Source organism: Nelumbo lutea, chromosome 2 (genome assembly GCF_056320005.1).
Source record: "Nelumbo lutea isolate HS-2025 chromosome 2, American lotus-T2T, whole genome shotgun sequence".
NCBI lineage: Eukaryota > Viridiplantae > Streptophyta > Magnoliopsida > Proteales > Nelumbonaceae > Nelumbo > Nelumbo lutea.
In genome coordinates this window covers 37,539,856-37,555,946 of record NC_142685.1, presented here as the reverse complement: position 1 = coordinate 37,555,946, position 16,091 = coordinate 37,539,856, and the positions used below count along the sequence as shown (strand labels likewise).

The following is a 16,091-nucleotide window of genomic DNA, read 5'->3' as shown; positions in this document are numbered from 1 at the left end:
ATGTTTAATATTTTAATTAATATTAATATGTTTTTCTGTTTATATTTTTTTTTGTATTATGTTTTACATTGTGTTTTTTTTTAATTAACATGTTTTACAGATTATATTTTTAATTAGTATTATGTTTAATAACTTTTTAAATTTATTGTTTTTTTTTGAATTTTTGGCTTTTTTAATGATGTTTTGGCATTTTTTAATTTTTAGCATTTTTTTTTTCATTTTGTGTCTTTGGAAAGGTGCATGCCTCGCTTTGCGCCTTGCGCCTTGGGTACAATATGCCCCTTGCGCTTTTTTTGTGCTGTACATTCACAACAACAAATCTTCTTTGTAAAGCAACCAAGAATAAATAAAAAGGAAGAAAAGAGGCTGAAACTACCTATTGATCAGTCCAGAAATTAACCACTTTCTCTATGTGTTTGTCAATCAAAAGGTAGAGAGGGATGAGAGGAAGAGAAGAGATTAGTCTGTAGAATCAGAAATATTGCTCTGATACCATTTTTTCTGAGTTGGAATTCTTGGAAGAAGAGAAAGAGAGAGAAGGGATAAAACAGAATATTGGAGCCAATAGAATAGTGGGGTGGAAGGTCATTTCATTACTGTATTAGGGCAAACATAAGCGACAGGTAAGAGGACCATATTACCCCTAATAAAAAAATAGAACACTCTACATACAAATATTTAACCGATCAAAGCATATAGAAGAAACTTATCAACTTTTATAAACTGGAGGGTACGAGTATTGAAGGGATACTATGTCAAAAACAGGCATCGAAAAAGATAACTGCATATACATATTCTGGATTTTCGATATGAAGATTCTTCTATTGTTTTCCATACCCGTGTCTATATTATTATGCATATATCTGGGGGTTTAAGTTGATTTGGAAGTATAGAGTTTGTTAGGGAACTTGTCATTCTATTTGCTTCTAATGGGTCCCAGCTATCTGGGGTTCTGGGAAAGGTAGATTGGATATGGAGCTAACCTTTGGCATTCTTTTTTTCATAAAACAATCGTTCTCAAACTCATACCTGTGTTCTCGTGTTTTTCAGCCCTACTTTTTTTCGATTGTACCATGTAATTGCTCTTTAGTCTTTTCGCTTCTAATATGCAATTGAAATTATACAGTTAGTTTTGTCAATTATAATTAAATTTTGATTGAAATTTATTTTGAAGGGTGAAATATATTGTGTATATATTATTTCCAATTTATATGCCTTTTCAGGTTTTTATTTTATTCTTTGGATATTTATGGCCTAGTCCTAGTTGTAATATGGATGAGTCTATTGGAGAGTTTGCATGTGTAGTGAGGGTTCTATATTTTGTATCAGGACATGCTTTTATTTTTAGATGTTCAATTTTCAGCAGTTAATAGCACTCTGGATGCTTCCAATGGTGAGTTGACGTCTGAGTCTTCTGATACAAAATGTTGGGACTCTGCTGAGGTTAGTTATGGAGATCTATTGCCTGTTTACTCTACCATTTTTACCTTATATATTCTTAGCTTCTGATGTTTGTAAATCCACTTTTGGAAACGATAGTTGTTTATATATTTTTATACATAAGCTTGTCACCTCCTTAGTTTCTGTACAAACAGCAGCCCCAATCAATTCATGGTGTGATTTTCTTTTTGATTTTATTATTATTGTTACACACACACATAGTTGTCAAGGCGACACCTAGGCGTGTATGTGCTTGTTGGGTCTCGCCTCGCCCAAACGCCATATGATGTTTCTATAACAATTGTAATTTTTTCATATTTAATATTTTTTTATACTTTAAGTCTATGATATAAATATAGACACGATGCACCAAATCATTATCTTTATTTCTTTTATATTATAATAAAATTTTTATTAATTTCTTATCTTTTTAAGGTTTATAATAGATAAAATATTCGAAGATGAATTCTATCAAACGAGTTAAGAGATATCCTCCTCCTCCTCTCTTCTTCTTCTTCTTCTTCTTCTTCTTCTGGAACAAAAAACAGGGGCTCCGCCCCTGCTGCTCCTGTTGCTGCAGTGCTGCTGGAACAAAAAACAGGGGTTCCGCCCCTTCTTATTCTTTTTTTTTTTGGAATAAAAACAGGGGCTTCACTCCTTCTTCTTTCCTCCTCCTCCTCCTCCTCCTCCTCTCTTCTTCTTTTTCTTCTGGAACAAAAAATAGGGGTCTGTTTCTTTTTTCGGAAGAAAGATAGGGGTTCTGCCCTTCTGTATTTGGGGTTCATCCCATTTTTATTTTATTTTATTTTTAGACATTAAGCGATGCCTAGGTGCCTGCCTAGGCGACCATGCGACTAAGTGCTCCCCTGTCGCCTAGGTTCGCCTTGGCGCCTTTAAAACTATGCACACACACACACACACATATATATATATATACATACATACATACATACATATGCGTGTGTCTGTGTATGTATGTATATAACTGGGACCAACATTGGGTAATGGCTCACGTTACACACACATACAAAATGGCCATTCAGAGGCTTGAACCCGTGTTCTCACACTTGAGTCACTTGATATACCGAGGTTTTACCATTACACCAAGTATTGGTATTGCTCATTTTCTTTTAACCATTATAGAATGTTATATTTGAATATTCAGAGGCTTGAACCCGTGTTCTCACACTTGAGTCACTTGATATACCGAGGTTTTACCATTACACCAAGTATTGGTATTGCTCATTTTCTTTTAACCATTATAGAATGTTAAATTTGAATATTAATTATATCTAAGGCCTTGGATTCTAAATGAAAATTTGCTATATTCTTATATCTTATTAGTACACTGTACAATCAATGAGGTTCTTCTTTTTTGCATCTTACAATTTTAAGCATTGTTTATCAGGTTGGTGTTTCAGGAGCTGGTTATATTTGGTCAGTTTGTGAAGGTGGACAAGAAGATGAATGGAAGCATTCAGTTGCACCCATTCCTGCAGACAAACTTATGGAGTTGATGCAATATTCAAATGATGATGTAGATTTATCAACTCAAGATGGCAGTGTTCTTCCACCTTCAGGAGAGTTGAGGCCTGACTCTGACATTGCTAATTCTGAAGTCTATGATAATGAAGATTTTAAAGATGATTCTGTTGACTTTGAGAGAGAGGTGATTAATGTGTGATATTGATACTGATAAATCCCCATTTTGTCTAGCAAGTTGTTTTCTTAACCCATTTATAATCTTCAGGTTGAAGCAACATTTTTAAGGGCTGTTCATGAAAATGTGAAACAAGACAATGTGATCCTAGAAGTGAATTCACTTAGGTATGTGTTATACTGTTATTTACTCGTCTTAAAGGAAGACTGGACCAGTGGAAGGATTGTTTTTTAAAAGAAGGAATTAGGTTCTTACTGGCCTTCTATTTTTGTCGTTCTTTTGTTTATTATCCCTGGAGTATTAAAGTACCATCAAATGATTGTAGTCTGTGTGATTAATATGCACCCTTCCATGTTCTTGTTGTGTTGTCTTAGTTATGAAACACATTTCCTTCGAGAGGTAAAAGATCTACATGCAACTTGAAGTATATATTTTCATGGTTAGGAAGATATACAAGTGTGTTTTCACAGATTACCTAGTTGAAAGTGGAGTAGAGCAACCTGAATTAGTTTTGACCATAGTTGTCAAGGCGACGCCTAGGCGGGCGCCTAGGCAACAAGGCACCCTTTGGGGCTCGCCTCGCCTAATCACCAAGAAGTTTTGTACTATGTATTGTAAAATACTTTTTTATTCTTTATTTTTTGACATTATAATTATAAAATAGTCACTATTAAACTAAAATATTCATTTTGTGTGTTTATATACTAATTTGTTATTATTATTTTCTTATTTGTTAGGATTTAATCAATACAAACATTGCTAAATGCTGTATTGAACCCTCAAAGACTTTAAAATCTGAACCAATAAGTAAGGAAGAACTTAAAATTTTGTCTAATCAACACATTTTCTATACTTTAAAATGAACTCTATACTTTTCTTATGAAAATTATGAATATTTATTAAGGAAATATGGCTATGGTACCTAGGAAACTACCCTAGGGTCTAAGTTTTCTATATAAAAAAATCCATCGCCTAGGTGACTAGGCGACCAGGCACCCCCCTAATGCCCAGCCTCGCCTTGGCGCCTTGAAAACTATGGTTTTGTCCCTCCTCATTCTGCACTAGGCTATGCTTGTTTTATGTCTTAAATGGTGTTAGCAGATGTTGCTTGCCAACCCAAGTGATAGTTGTTTGTTCTTGCACTGTACTTTTTTTTATCTTTTCCATATTAATAATATCTCTTTGGGTTTCCCCTTTATAATACATTGTCTTTTTTCAAAAAAAAAAAAAAGAAAGATCAAATTCTGGCGTTGACATTTCCTCACATAGACATACGGATATTTTCTTATTACATTTCATCTAATATTCAAGGTTTATGTTGGTGTCAGTGGTATTATTGCTCATCTAAACATAGGAACATGTTGGAAATGTCATTTGGTGATATTCTAAAATTATAAACGTGGTGGAAACATTGTGAAATATGCAAAAAAATATAATGATATTTTAGGAAATGATAAAAGAATTCTAGGTAGAGCCTTTTTCGCTAAGAAACTAGGGTTAGTAGACAAAATAATACACTATGAAGTTGTCCTGTAAGTTTTAAGAGTCAATATTACATGATGGAGTGAGTTCAAGAAAAAATAGACTCGGAATATGTAAGTGATTCTAATAGATCAACCAAATAATTTATTGCACAAATGAAAACTAAGATATAAATTCATATTTGAAAACAATTTTGAGATGACTTGAAGTGGTAATCATGTCCATTTGGTAGGCAATAATAATACTAATCTAGTACTTCACATTATCAACAATAGTTTTGCCAACTTACGTTATTATGTTATAATACTCTCTCTTTTACTTCACATAACACCGATGGTTTTTATTGTTGAATTATTATGTTATAATGGAATTATTATTTTTTTGTCGAAATTATGAAACATATGGACATTTTAAACCATGCTGATATTATCTATCTATCTATCTATAGATAGATAGATAGATAGATAGTTTGTGAACTGAAGATTGCCCTCTATTACAACTTTCTTTCTTATCGGGTTACAGGTTATCATACAACATGTCTTTTGCTGATTGTGCTGGAGCAATATTTTATTCAGTGATGAAGTTGGCATTAGAAACTCCACATAGTACCAATAGTGAGTATTCCTTTGCAATTTCATTCCTATTTTGGATTTGGCCTCAAATAGTGTGTCAAGTGCAGCATTCTTTGTTGTGCATAGTTTCTTGTGTAATAGGATGTATGCTTACAACCATGAGCATATAGCATCTGGTTTGAAACTAAATATATGTTTTTGTGTTGTAGTATCCTTGTCGAGTAAAATACAAAAATGGTGTACCGGTTTAGATATTCTATTGTGCATTCTTCTCATAGAATATTTATAGGTTTAACTGTATAAAAATGAAGATACTCGTATGCAACCAGCTTTTGTTACTATTAGTATTAAAAGTAATCATTGATACTAGATAGTTGGTAGAGAGTTTTGAAAGGGGGGTGAGTTAGTGCTTCATACCTTAGACCTATACTTGTACACTTTCCACTTGACCACCAGAGAAGAAATAATAATGACACTAATGATAATAGTACCAACCATTATCCAGACCAGCCCTCCCAAGACCCCAGATAGCTGGGAGTCTGGGACCGACATAAGGTAATGGTCTTTAGTATGAAAATAACAACTAAAACAGTACTAGTGCCAAAATTTTATGGATGCAAATAAGCTCAGTAACCATAAAGCTTGTCATGCTTCTATGAATAATATACATAAAGGTGATATTTTTTTCTTACTTTATTTTAAAAATTTAATGACAGTAAAAAATAGATAAAAGGATAAAGTGACCATTCTGAATCAACATCTGCAGAATCTATTATATCAAATGATAAATCAAGTCTAAAGAGAATAGTGGGAGATTAAATTTGCTAAAAATTAATAGTGGTCTAAAATAGATAAAAAAATTGATGTTCTGCAACTCAAAATTCCGAAACAAAAGATTTCAGAATGTATAGCACTAACAAATAGTAAAACCTAAAATAATAAAATCACTGAAATTTATCAAGAGACGAGCTACTATCAGTCAACAGATGCAGAAAATCAAATCAGAATTACAGAATTACAAAATCAATGCAGAAAACCACTGAAAGTTATTTCCTTGCTCTCAGGCCAATTAATGTAGGTGACTCACTTTGAGAAGAGATACTGGCTGTTTTGCAAGGTGCCAAAGGGCAAAGGAGCTCAATATTAGCAGATAGATCATTGAAGGCAATCCAAAATTGGTAATGGCTGGTTAGAGGATGATGAGATGTTGGGTTACATTAATGAAAGAAGGAAATTTAAGTGGCTGACTCAGGGTATGGAAGTGAGACTGCAGTGGGTTAAAAGATGTGCTAATTCCTTTGCAGGTGCACTTGCCAAACAAGGTGTGGGAGGGATCAAATGTTTTGTGCTATGTTGTAATCTTGTTGTTCATTGTGGGGAAAGTTAAGAGAGCTTACCTCTCCCTGCACTTATCTGTTCTTGTATTTCTTATTTCTAATAAAACGATTCTGTTATTGATAAAAAAAATTGTAGCATGCCAAACAAATCATGGTAAATTAAGATGAAGAATGGCGTAGAAGAAATCTGAAATGAGGAGCACTGATTATGGTGTATGTAAAAGAAAAGAAGAAACTCCCAATACACTAAAGGGATCACAGGAAATTTGCAAAGCTTTATCCAGTTCATTAAAATATAAAAAGGAATTACAAGCATGGGTTCCAATCAGGTTACTGGGATGCATTTTATGTCAGTTGGAGCCTTGCAATTTGAACACTCAGGGAATAACAAAACTAAAAGGTGGATTAAAATTCTGCAATTCAAAGTTAAATAAATACTAGAGGAATTGGACATTGCAATTCAAGCCAAATTTGAACCAACTAATGACTATAATTATGTTATTGAAATCAAACCTGAAAGTTGAAATCGATGTTTTTGAACTGTCGTTGACCCAGTCGGTCGGACCTTTTGGCCCGGAAACCGTTCAAGCAACCGATTCCGTTTCACCCCTAACCCATTCCTGGGTAAAAAACCGTTGACTTTGTCAAAAAACCGCTGACCCGGATGGTTGAACTGTCGACTTATTTGACCCGGACAGTAGTTCACAGTATAAAGTTGCAGGGGAGAGAGAGAGAGAGAAACTTCGTGTCTCAGATCTGAGGAAGAAGAAGAAGAAGAGAGAGAAGAAGATCTGAGAACTCAGAGTCTGTTGCCGCCGCTTTGCCGTCACCATTATCATTGCCGGTGAGCGTCGAACCACCCTCCTCTTCCTTCTTCCCTCCTTCCCTCCTTCCTTTCCCTCTTCTTTTCTTTTTTCCTCTCCTTTCTTTCTTTCTTTTCTTCTTTATTTTTTTTTCTTTCTCAGCCGGCAACATCTCTTCTCTCCTTTCTCGAATTTCATAACTCATAAAATATTTGCCCTAATAGCAAACCATCCGAACCGTTCGACCCGGATGGTCGAACCACTGACCCAGAAACCGGTAGCTAGAACGGTTCCGTTTCCAGGTCGGTTTTTAAAACCTTGGTTGAAACTACTAACACCCTCTTTGCATCTTCTGATAATAAGATTGATCAGTACAGAGGAAATAGGGATATTGCAAAAATACCTCACTCAAGCCCTTTTATAAATTAAACTACGATATGAGATATAAAAGTTAGGGGTGGCTGCAAGCTAACTAATGAAAGATGAAATTTCTAGAGAATAAATAGAATCATAGAGCTTTCATCATGCAAGATAAATAATTTGTAGAACAGTAATATAAGAAATACAAAGCACTAAATGACTACAATCGTAATGGTAATGAGAAGAACTCTAATTAAATGGTGATAGGAGTAGATAGAGAGGACTGTCAACATATAAATTTCTTCCTTGATTAAGTTTTCAAATGAATACTAATGTATGTTATAATTTTTTTTTGAACTAATATCTAAAATCAAGTCAAGAAAAACTTTAGAACTAGATTCAAATCAAAATTGTAATTGTGATCTGGTCTGAAACAACTCTATTTAATGGTAAGAAAAGAAGAAAAACTCAACCTGGTCTGTCCTGGTTCAAGTAGAAGAAGAGGGAAGAAGTAGAAAAGAAGAATAGGGCTGAAAGCAAAGAGATTGAACTACCTGATCTCAACTGCCTCCGTTTCTTTAATTTTCTTATAACAAAGAAACTAAAATTACACGACTACCCTCAATTAATAAATAAAGAAATAGCGAGAATCTTGTTTTCTTCCTATGCCCCTTCAATATTATACTCCTTGTGCTTCTTCTAACATGAGATTGAAGACCATATTCTATCTATTCCTCTCACTCCTTTCTTTCTTCCTTTTATTTTTCTTTTCTTCCTTGTTTCATATTGAAATACATGTAAGGAGATAACCATCTATAGCCTTGTCTATGAAACTTGGCTAATTATGCTTCCTTATTTCATTTTGACCCTGAAAAATGATACTTAGTTTAGCCTATTTTTTTGTACTTCTGAATCAGAATCACAGGGTTTTCTCTGTCCCTAGCAGAGGTGTAATTAAGGGGGAATATCTATGTGATTTCCTGAATGGGGCTTACCCAAATAACAAAAAAACCCAGTTATTAGTCTAATTGGGTGAATTATGTTATGTGAGAAAATATACTAAAAAAGAAATTCCACTAACATGCAATTATCGTGCATGGTAGAGGAAGGGGAGTTGGGGGATAAAAGGTCATGGCGGCATAACTTTGTGTTGCTGAATTTAGTTTTTAGTTGTTGCTTTGGTTTTCTTTGTTTTGTTTTAGCTTTGTGGTGTCAGTTGGGTTTGGGCTACTGGTTGTGTCAACGGCCTCAACTCTTGTGGATCCTCCTTGGGCTTAGTTGCTGTCATTTCAGCTTTCTTTTGCTGAAGCTGGGCTTTTGGCTCTAATGGTTTGATCCTTTGTTCTTGTTTATTCTATCTTTTCTCTTTTTATTTTAATACATACCAAACCTTTTTCAAAAGAAGAAAATGTCTATTCTTCCATCCAGTCACCTATTTTGTAGGGTTGTAGATGAACAAGAAGACTGATGTATAATGCCATGGTAATAAAAAAATGTTTGAAAAGGGTGTTGAAAATATTATTTTTCAGTGTCAGAACAAAAAAAAAAAAACTTGTTAGAAATACCAAATTGCTTCTTGGTTTTAGCATAAAATGAGAGAAAGATATCAAACAAGTTTGTACAAGTTTCATTAAATAAAGCCAAGATATCCTTGAATTATTATCAATAAATGAGACAAAATATTTGAAACCTTTGTAATGCTGGAATGGACAATGATCCCAAACATATGGATGAACAAGTTCAAAAAGACTCAAGACTATTATTTGCTTTTTAAACAAAAGACATGGCAATGTATACTAAGATAACAGGCTTGACATTGTAATTGATGAACAAACACCAAATTGGGAACCAATCTCTGAAGTGCAGGAAGAATAGATGGCCCTGCTGACAATGCACTGTAATGGTGTAGTAGTAGTATGGCTGATAAAAAAAAAATGGTGTACTAGTAGCATGTAGGACTTTCTGCGAACCATCATCATCCATGTGGTATAATCCTCCAACCCTCACATTCTTGAAATACACTAGGATGGAAAAAACGAGGCAGAGTAGTTAGGAGTTATTATCAACTTACTAACAAATATAAGGCTGAAATGTAATTTAGGAACATATAGAACAGAGGGCAGAGTCAAATCAGAATGGGATGCAACATTACCAGTACCTGACATAGCTGATGTAGTACCATCTGTTAGGGCGGCAGTTTGGGAGGCCAAGGAGGATAAAGATACAAACATGATTGTCCCAAGTAGGTGGCGGGCCATGCATAGCATAGTAGCAATTTACCACATGTCATTGTCCACAATGGCTACACTCTCACTACATCATGACCACCAATACCATGACCTCGTGCGCCTCCATCTCTGCCACCTCCATGAACTCCTCTCATTCCACAACCACCACCTCTGGTTTGGCCAGAACAGAAGTTTTTTTTTTTTGTTGAAGAATCAAGAAAAATTTTCATTAAAAGAAAAAGATTACATCCTAGCACCCTTGGTTGTCTAGATGACATACCAAATACATTCTCAAAGCTTTAAATTGAAAAGGATTCGCATTACAGAATTTTTTTTGTTGAAGAATCAATAAAATTTTTCATTAAAAGAAAAAGATTACATCCTAGCACCCTTGGTTGTCTAGATGGCATACCAAATACATTCTCAAAGCTTTAAATTGAAAAGGATTCTGCATTACAAGGCTGTAAGTCAAGGGAGTTCCAGAAAATTTCCAACAAATCGGCTTTGGAGACTTGATCAAATTGCCCATTCCTGCTATCAAATATTCAATACTCTACCCATTCTTTCCCACCTTCGTCCTTCTCTCATACCCCTCACGATCCAGCTAAGAAACCTCATCTTCCTCCTCCTCTCCCTGTCTTCCCACCAACCCCAAGTTCACTCAATCTCGTCCAGTCTCTCCTCTTCTCCCCCTTCCTCGTCCCATCCCTTGATTTTTTTCTAGGTATTCTTCCTTTTTCTTTTTCTCTTCTCTTTTCTTTTTTTTTTTTTTTCAAATTTCTCAAATGATATTTTCGCAGAGCCTTCCCCTCCCCAAAAAACTACCTCCCTCTCCACCAATGTATTAATATTCACCTTCCCATTTTGTACTAATTCCTTGACTTCTTGTTCCCATTTTGACTAGAGCAGATTTTTATGATATAGGTGAACTATCTGTTTATTGCTTAAAAAGCCTTCAAACTCTAGAGAAGACTTCCGTTAATGTAGGATTTCTGAAATCTGTCCATATGGTTTGAAAATTCTGAAAGAAGCCTAGCCTTGTCCAGCTGATCTCTTTGTTGTTGTTGCACCTTGAGATCAGTTGACAGGGCCTGATAAGAATCAAAGTCATTACGTGAGCTCCTGAGACTGGCATAATATTCTTCTACACTCCTATCACCTTGTTGTAACTGAAAATATTCTTGATAAAGTTGATAGATCCTTGTCAGATAATCTATACTTAATACAACTATTTAGCATGCTTCCAGATTTCTTTAGTAGTGTCAACAAACATCAAGTGCATACTAATCTGAGGTTCCGTTCTATTCAAGAGACATCTCATGATCTAGGCATTCACTTGAATAGAGGGTCTTTTGAATGAAATGGGCTTTGAAAAGAGGTGGAAGGGTGAGCTGTTGGGTTTGGTGTGAAGACTGAAAGAGGAGGTGGGAGAGAAGAGAGAGAAAGGAAAAGAAGGAAAAGAGAGTGTTGGGGGGGGGACAAGAAGGCAACAGAGTGGATCATAGGGGAGGCCGGGTACTTATCTGATTTTGTCACTTATGCCCATTATCCATGTAACCTACGTTCACAACCAAATCTTTTAACAAGGCTTTGACTAGGAAGCATGTGGAGGCATCTCAGATTGCAAGTATCGGGTAATGCAGTGTTGCCAATAGTTGAAGGTTTGCAGTATGTCATGGTCTATAGAGAGAGAGGAACAGGAATATTTTTTTTATGGTAAATCTAAAGACTCAAGGCAGTTGTGTGCTGATATTGGTGCCTCTGTCAGATTGTAAAGATGCCTATCTATAGTTTCAGAAGTGAGTTTTGGATGATCTTAGACCTAATGGAAGAGAATTTATAGGCCAATGGATGTTATATAGTCTCTACTTTAGAAATCCTTTTTTTTTTTGGGATCATATTGTACTTTCCATTATTTTTTGTATCTCTCTCTTCTCCCCCTTGCTTTGTAATAATATTTTTATTTTCCATCTAAACATTAAAAGCATTGAATATGTATTAATATTTAATAATGACAAAGGTGGTGGTAAACAATAGAAAGTGATCTACCTTTGTTTTCTGAACTATACTTCTTGTTCCAATTCATCATTTTCTTATGAAAACTTCTATTCCATACGATTTGTATTTTTTCATTTTTCCATCCCTTGTGCTATTACTATAAATGAAGCCACTTTTCATATTTAAATCTTCTTTCATTCTATCTCTCAGGTGAATTATTTAAAAATGTTGCAAGTGTAATTGCTACATGGGGTGGCCTAATGAAGCATTACTTACAGACCATAGATGAGGAGGTTTGTGTCTTTTATTTAATAAATTTCTTATGCTGTTCTACAATAGCACTTACTAGTGCTTTTGAATTACTTGAATTTACAATTCTTGTGTTATGTGAAGTGGAACTTGTTATATTACCACCAACTACCATTTGGAATTTAAAACAAAATTAGTTAAATGGAACATACATGCTGGTGCACAGGAAAAGTACGAGACACAGACACAGTGACGCCTTTTTTTTTTATTTCTTTGAATTTTTAACAGTGAATTTAGTAATGAAAAAGTGAGGATATAATAAATTAAAAATAGAAAGTGAAGGGATCTTATGGTTTAGATAAGAAAGGCATTCTTCTGCCAGTAATGCAAGTGCTACTGGTTCTGGATTTCATTAAGGTGATTGCTTCCATTTTACAACTTTTTTCTTTCCTAACTTTTCATGCAAGGTCTATAGGATCCATTAAAGCAGGCAGGCTGGGGATTAGAAGTTTGAAGAACTTAATGTTGCCTTGTGTGGGGATTGGCGTTGGTGGTTTAGTAAGTTACCAGAAGGTTTCAAAATAAGTAGGATTACAGCAGGATATATACAATGTAAGCTTAATAATAATGGAAGTGCAAATCGGGGTACACTTAGAGGCCGAGAGATAATTCATTGTAACCTCTCCTGTACTTTGGTTCAATAATTCATAACAGGGGAGAGATTAAGGAGAATGCTGCTCAATATGGGCAAAATAAAGGGGTACATCCGGAATCTTATGTGATAGAACCAAATGCTCACCCCTAGAAAGGAGAATTTCATAAAACAGTCATAAGGTCATCAATGTTGTATAGAATGAAGAGTTGGGAAGCAAACAACAAACATTTCCAAACAATGAGTGTGGAAGAAATGCAGTGCTGAGATGGGTGAGTGGAAAAACTAGAATGGATAGGGTCTTCCTTTATTTGGTTAAAACCGAAATACCGAACCGAAAATTTTGGTTTTGGTTTTTTCGGTTTTTGGGTAATTCGGTTTGGTGAATCTGGTTTTTAAGAATTTTGGTTTTCGTTTTTGGTTTTCAGAATTAGAAATTTGGTTAACTGAAATAACCGAATTAACTGAAATTCATTACATAATATGTAATATATAATATACAATATATAAAATGTAATATATAATATGCTATATATTTATATATTAATTTATTATATTTAATGTATTATAATGAAATTCAATGTCATAATATATATTTTACAATAATAATATATTATAGGTTATAATATATAATATTATATATATATTAATTGAATGGGTAAAATACAAAAACCTCCCCTGAAGTTTCTAAGAATCATGAAAACCTCCCGTATAGTTTAACTTTAGCAAAAACCTTCCTTTTATTTTCAGAAAAACCGATAAAAACCTCCCTTCCATCAATGGTCAAGACGAAAAACGTTAAACTGATGATAATTTTTTTCAAAATATCTATTTTACCCCTCTAGCTGCGATGCATGGCACAACACAAGTTCTCTCTCTGCAGCGGTGGTCCCTTTGTTTCTACTTCCAATCAGCTCAATCATTTCTTTGGTGAGATCCCAGCATCACTTGGTGTCATATGCCGCCGGAGTCACAATAGTCGGTTTGCTCATAAAAGAAAAGATTCAAAAAGTTGCAGCTGCACTAGTAAAGGAAAGTTGGGGCAATGGAGGTGAAGGCAAAAAATTGGGAGTGTGAAATCCTCCGATGAGGTCTCAAACGTTGGTGCCGTTCTCCCAATTTTTGAAGAAACCGACTTCAGTGAAATAAAAGACATATCTTTCCCCCGGATCGCTACGTTTGGACATTGATTCTCGGAGTTGAATAAGTGGTTTGACGGCTCGTTCGGGTGTAGAGTCGGCCAGTCGGGCATAGTCCATGAGAGATTTCAGCAGCGGCGACTTAGATTCCATTTCAGGTGATTAAGCTACTACAACAGCAGCATCACTCACCCTGTTGAACGGCGGCGGATGAATCGCTATTGGGGAATCATCAGCTAGTGATGGGGATGGGGTGGAGGTGGTGGTGGCGAAAGCAGTGGGGCTCACGTTTGGACTTGAGTTTTGAGCATGTTGTGATTTTTCTGGGCATCTGAGAAGACGAGCCGATTGCGCAGTTACCAGTGAATTTGTTCTCAGGAGGACGATAGGGGCCCTACATGGAATGAGTAAATTAAGGACTGCAGAACTGAAAACTCAAGAAACGATCAAAAAAATGAGACAACATTGAAAGATCGTAGGGCCACAACGTCTCTTCAATCTATTCAACCAGGGAGATCCCAAATGTGAGCCACAACAAACAACAATCCCCATCTTAGTCTTAGATAGTGTCTAGCTCCTGCGAGAGAGTATAGGTTGTAATTAAACTGTAAATACCCCATTTCTTCCTATCATCAAAAGAGATCAATCACCATCAAGGAGATCGATCAATCGTCTCAATACTAACCACGTTCTATATCTAATATCCAATGGCCTTATTCTCTTCCACGAAGTGCTCGTTCGTTGTCGTATGGTGTAGGACCTAGGACGTATGTTCACAAACAATAATATTACATGTGTGAGAATTTGCTGCACTTGCATTTAATCACTAACACATGTCCCATTACACGTGTGATGAAACACTTGTCACAAATTAAACGCAATTGCACGACAAGTGCAGTAGATCCAAACTCAAGAGAGTCTAGAAACTCAAAAAATTGAAAATGAAAAGAAGTTGGAGAAGAATTCACTGCGAAGAGCCGAAGCCAAACTGCCATTAGAGATGAGAAGCTTTTCATCAGAAGTATAGTAATAAGCCCTTAATCTCACAATACTAGGGTGCTTAACCTGTCCGACCGCCTGTATTTCTTCTGCAAATTCTTTATACTCCTGCCCTCCACCTTCACCGAATCTCCTCACCGCCACCACAACTCCATTACCCAACATCACCTTGTATACGATCCCCAATTTGCTCTTACCCAAAACATAAGCCAACAATCTTAGAAGCTCATCCAGTTCGGACGTGAACCCTTTATCGATCGCATCCAGACCACCTTTTCCTCCTTTATTACTTCTTGCCTTCTCATCAGACTCCAGCTCCAAATCTTCGTTACTCAGGAATACATTCCAACAAGAGAAAGAAGACAATTTTTCCTTCACCTCCACTGACCAACTTTCCTTTACCAACTTTTGTGAATCTTTTCTTTTACAATATACATAGACGATGAGCAAACTGACTACTGTGACTCCAGCGGCATAATTAAGATTATTAAACTTGCTTTCAATCCTGTTTTTTGGATTGGTATCAAATACCACTGTCTGGTTTTGGTTCACTGAGGTGTTCTTTTGGTGATTCCCGCTACAAGGTTTCTGGAGAGGAAATCCACACAAGCAGGGATTGTGGAGGAATGCATTCGGGCCTTGATTTGCAACAGTTCTAGTTCGAGGGATTTCTCCGGTGAGGTTGTTATGCCTCAGATTGAAGCTCATCGTCATCGGCAATCTCCCAAGTGATGCCGGGATCTCGCTATACAAATGATTGAGCCGACTAGAACTAGAAACTAAGGGATCGCCGCTGCAGAGAGAGAACTCGTGTTGTGCCATGCGTCGTAGCTAGAGGGGTAAAATAGGTATTTTGAAAAAAATTATAATCAGTTTAACGTTTTTTGTCTTGATCATTGATGGAAGGGAGGTTTTTATCGGTTTTCTTAAAAATAGAAGGGAGGTTTTTGCTAAAGTTAAACTATAGGGGAGGTTTTTATGATTGTCAGAAACTTCAGGGGAGGTTTTTTGGATTTTACCCTAATTAAATTCGGTTTATAACCAAAAACCGAACTGAAAATTTCGGTTTTGGTTATTTTGGGTTTCTTGTAATTCGGTTTTGGTTCAGTTTTCATTTTTTTTATATATATTTTTTAAATTTTGGTTTATTTGGTTCGGTTTTTAACCGAATA

General features: G+C 35.6%; 1 protein-coding gene across 4 annotated transcripts in view; it reads left to right on the top strand.

The window, feature by feature from the left end:
* The window catches only part of LOC148869921 (Trimeric LpxA-like enzyme), a 63,190-nt gene that overhangs the window by 25,444 nt on the left and 21,655 nt on the right, over positions 1–16,091 (top strand). For 2 of the 4 annotated variants that reach the window (XM_088969398.1, XM_088969400.1), the window contains 5 exons: positions 1,367–1,443; positions 2,849–3,109; positions 3,191–3,267; positions 5,105–5,196; positions 12,091–12,173. In XM_088969398.1, coding sequence (XP_088825524.1) covers positions 1,367–1,443; positions 2,849–3,109; positions 3,191–3,267; positions 5,105–5,196; positions 12,091–12,173 — 590 coding nt within the window. Of the gene's footprint in view, positions 1–1,363; positions 1,444–2,848; positions 3,110–3,190; positions 3,268–5,104; positions 5,197–12,090; positions 12,174–16,091 lie in introns of all 4 variants that reach the window. The other 2 variants (XM_088969397.1, XM_088969399.1) reach the window with 1 other exon arrangement.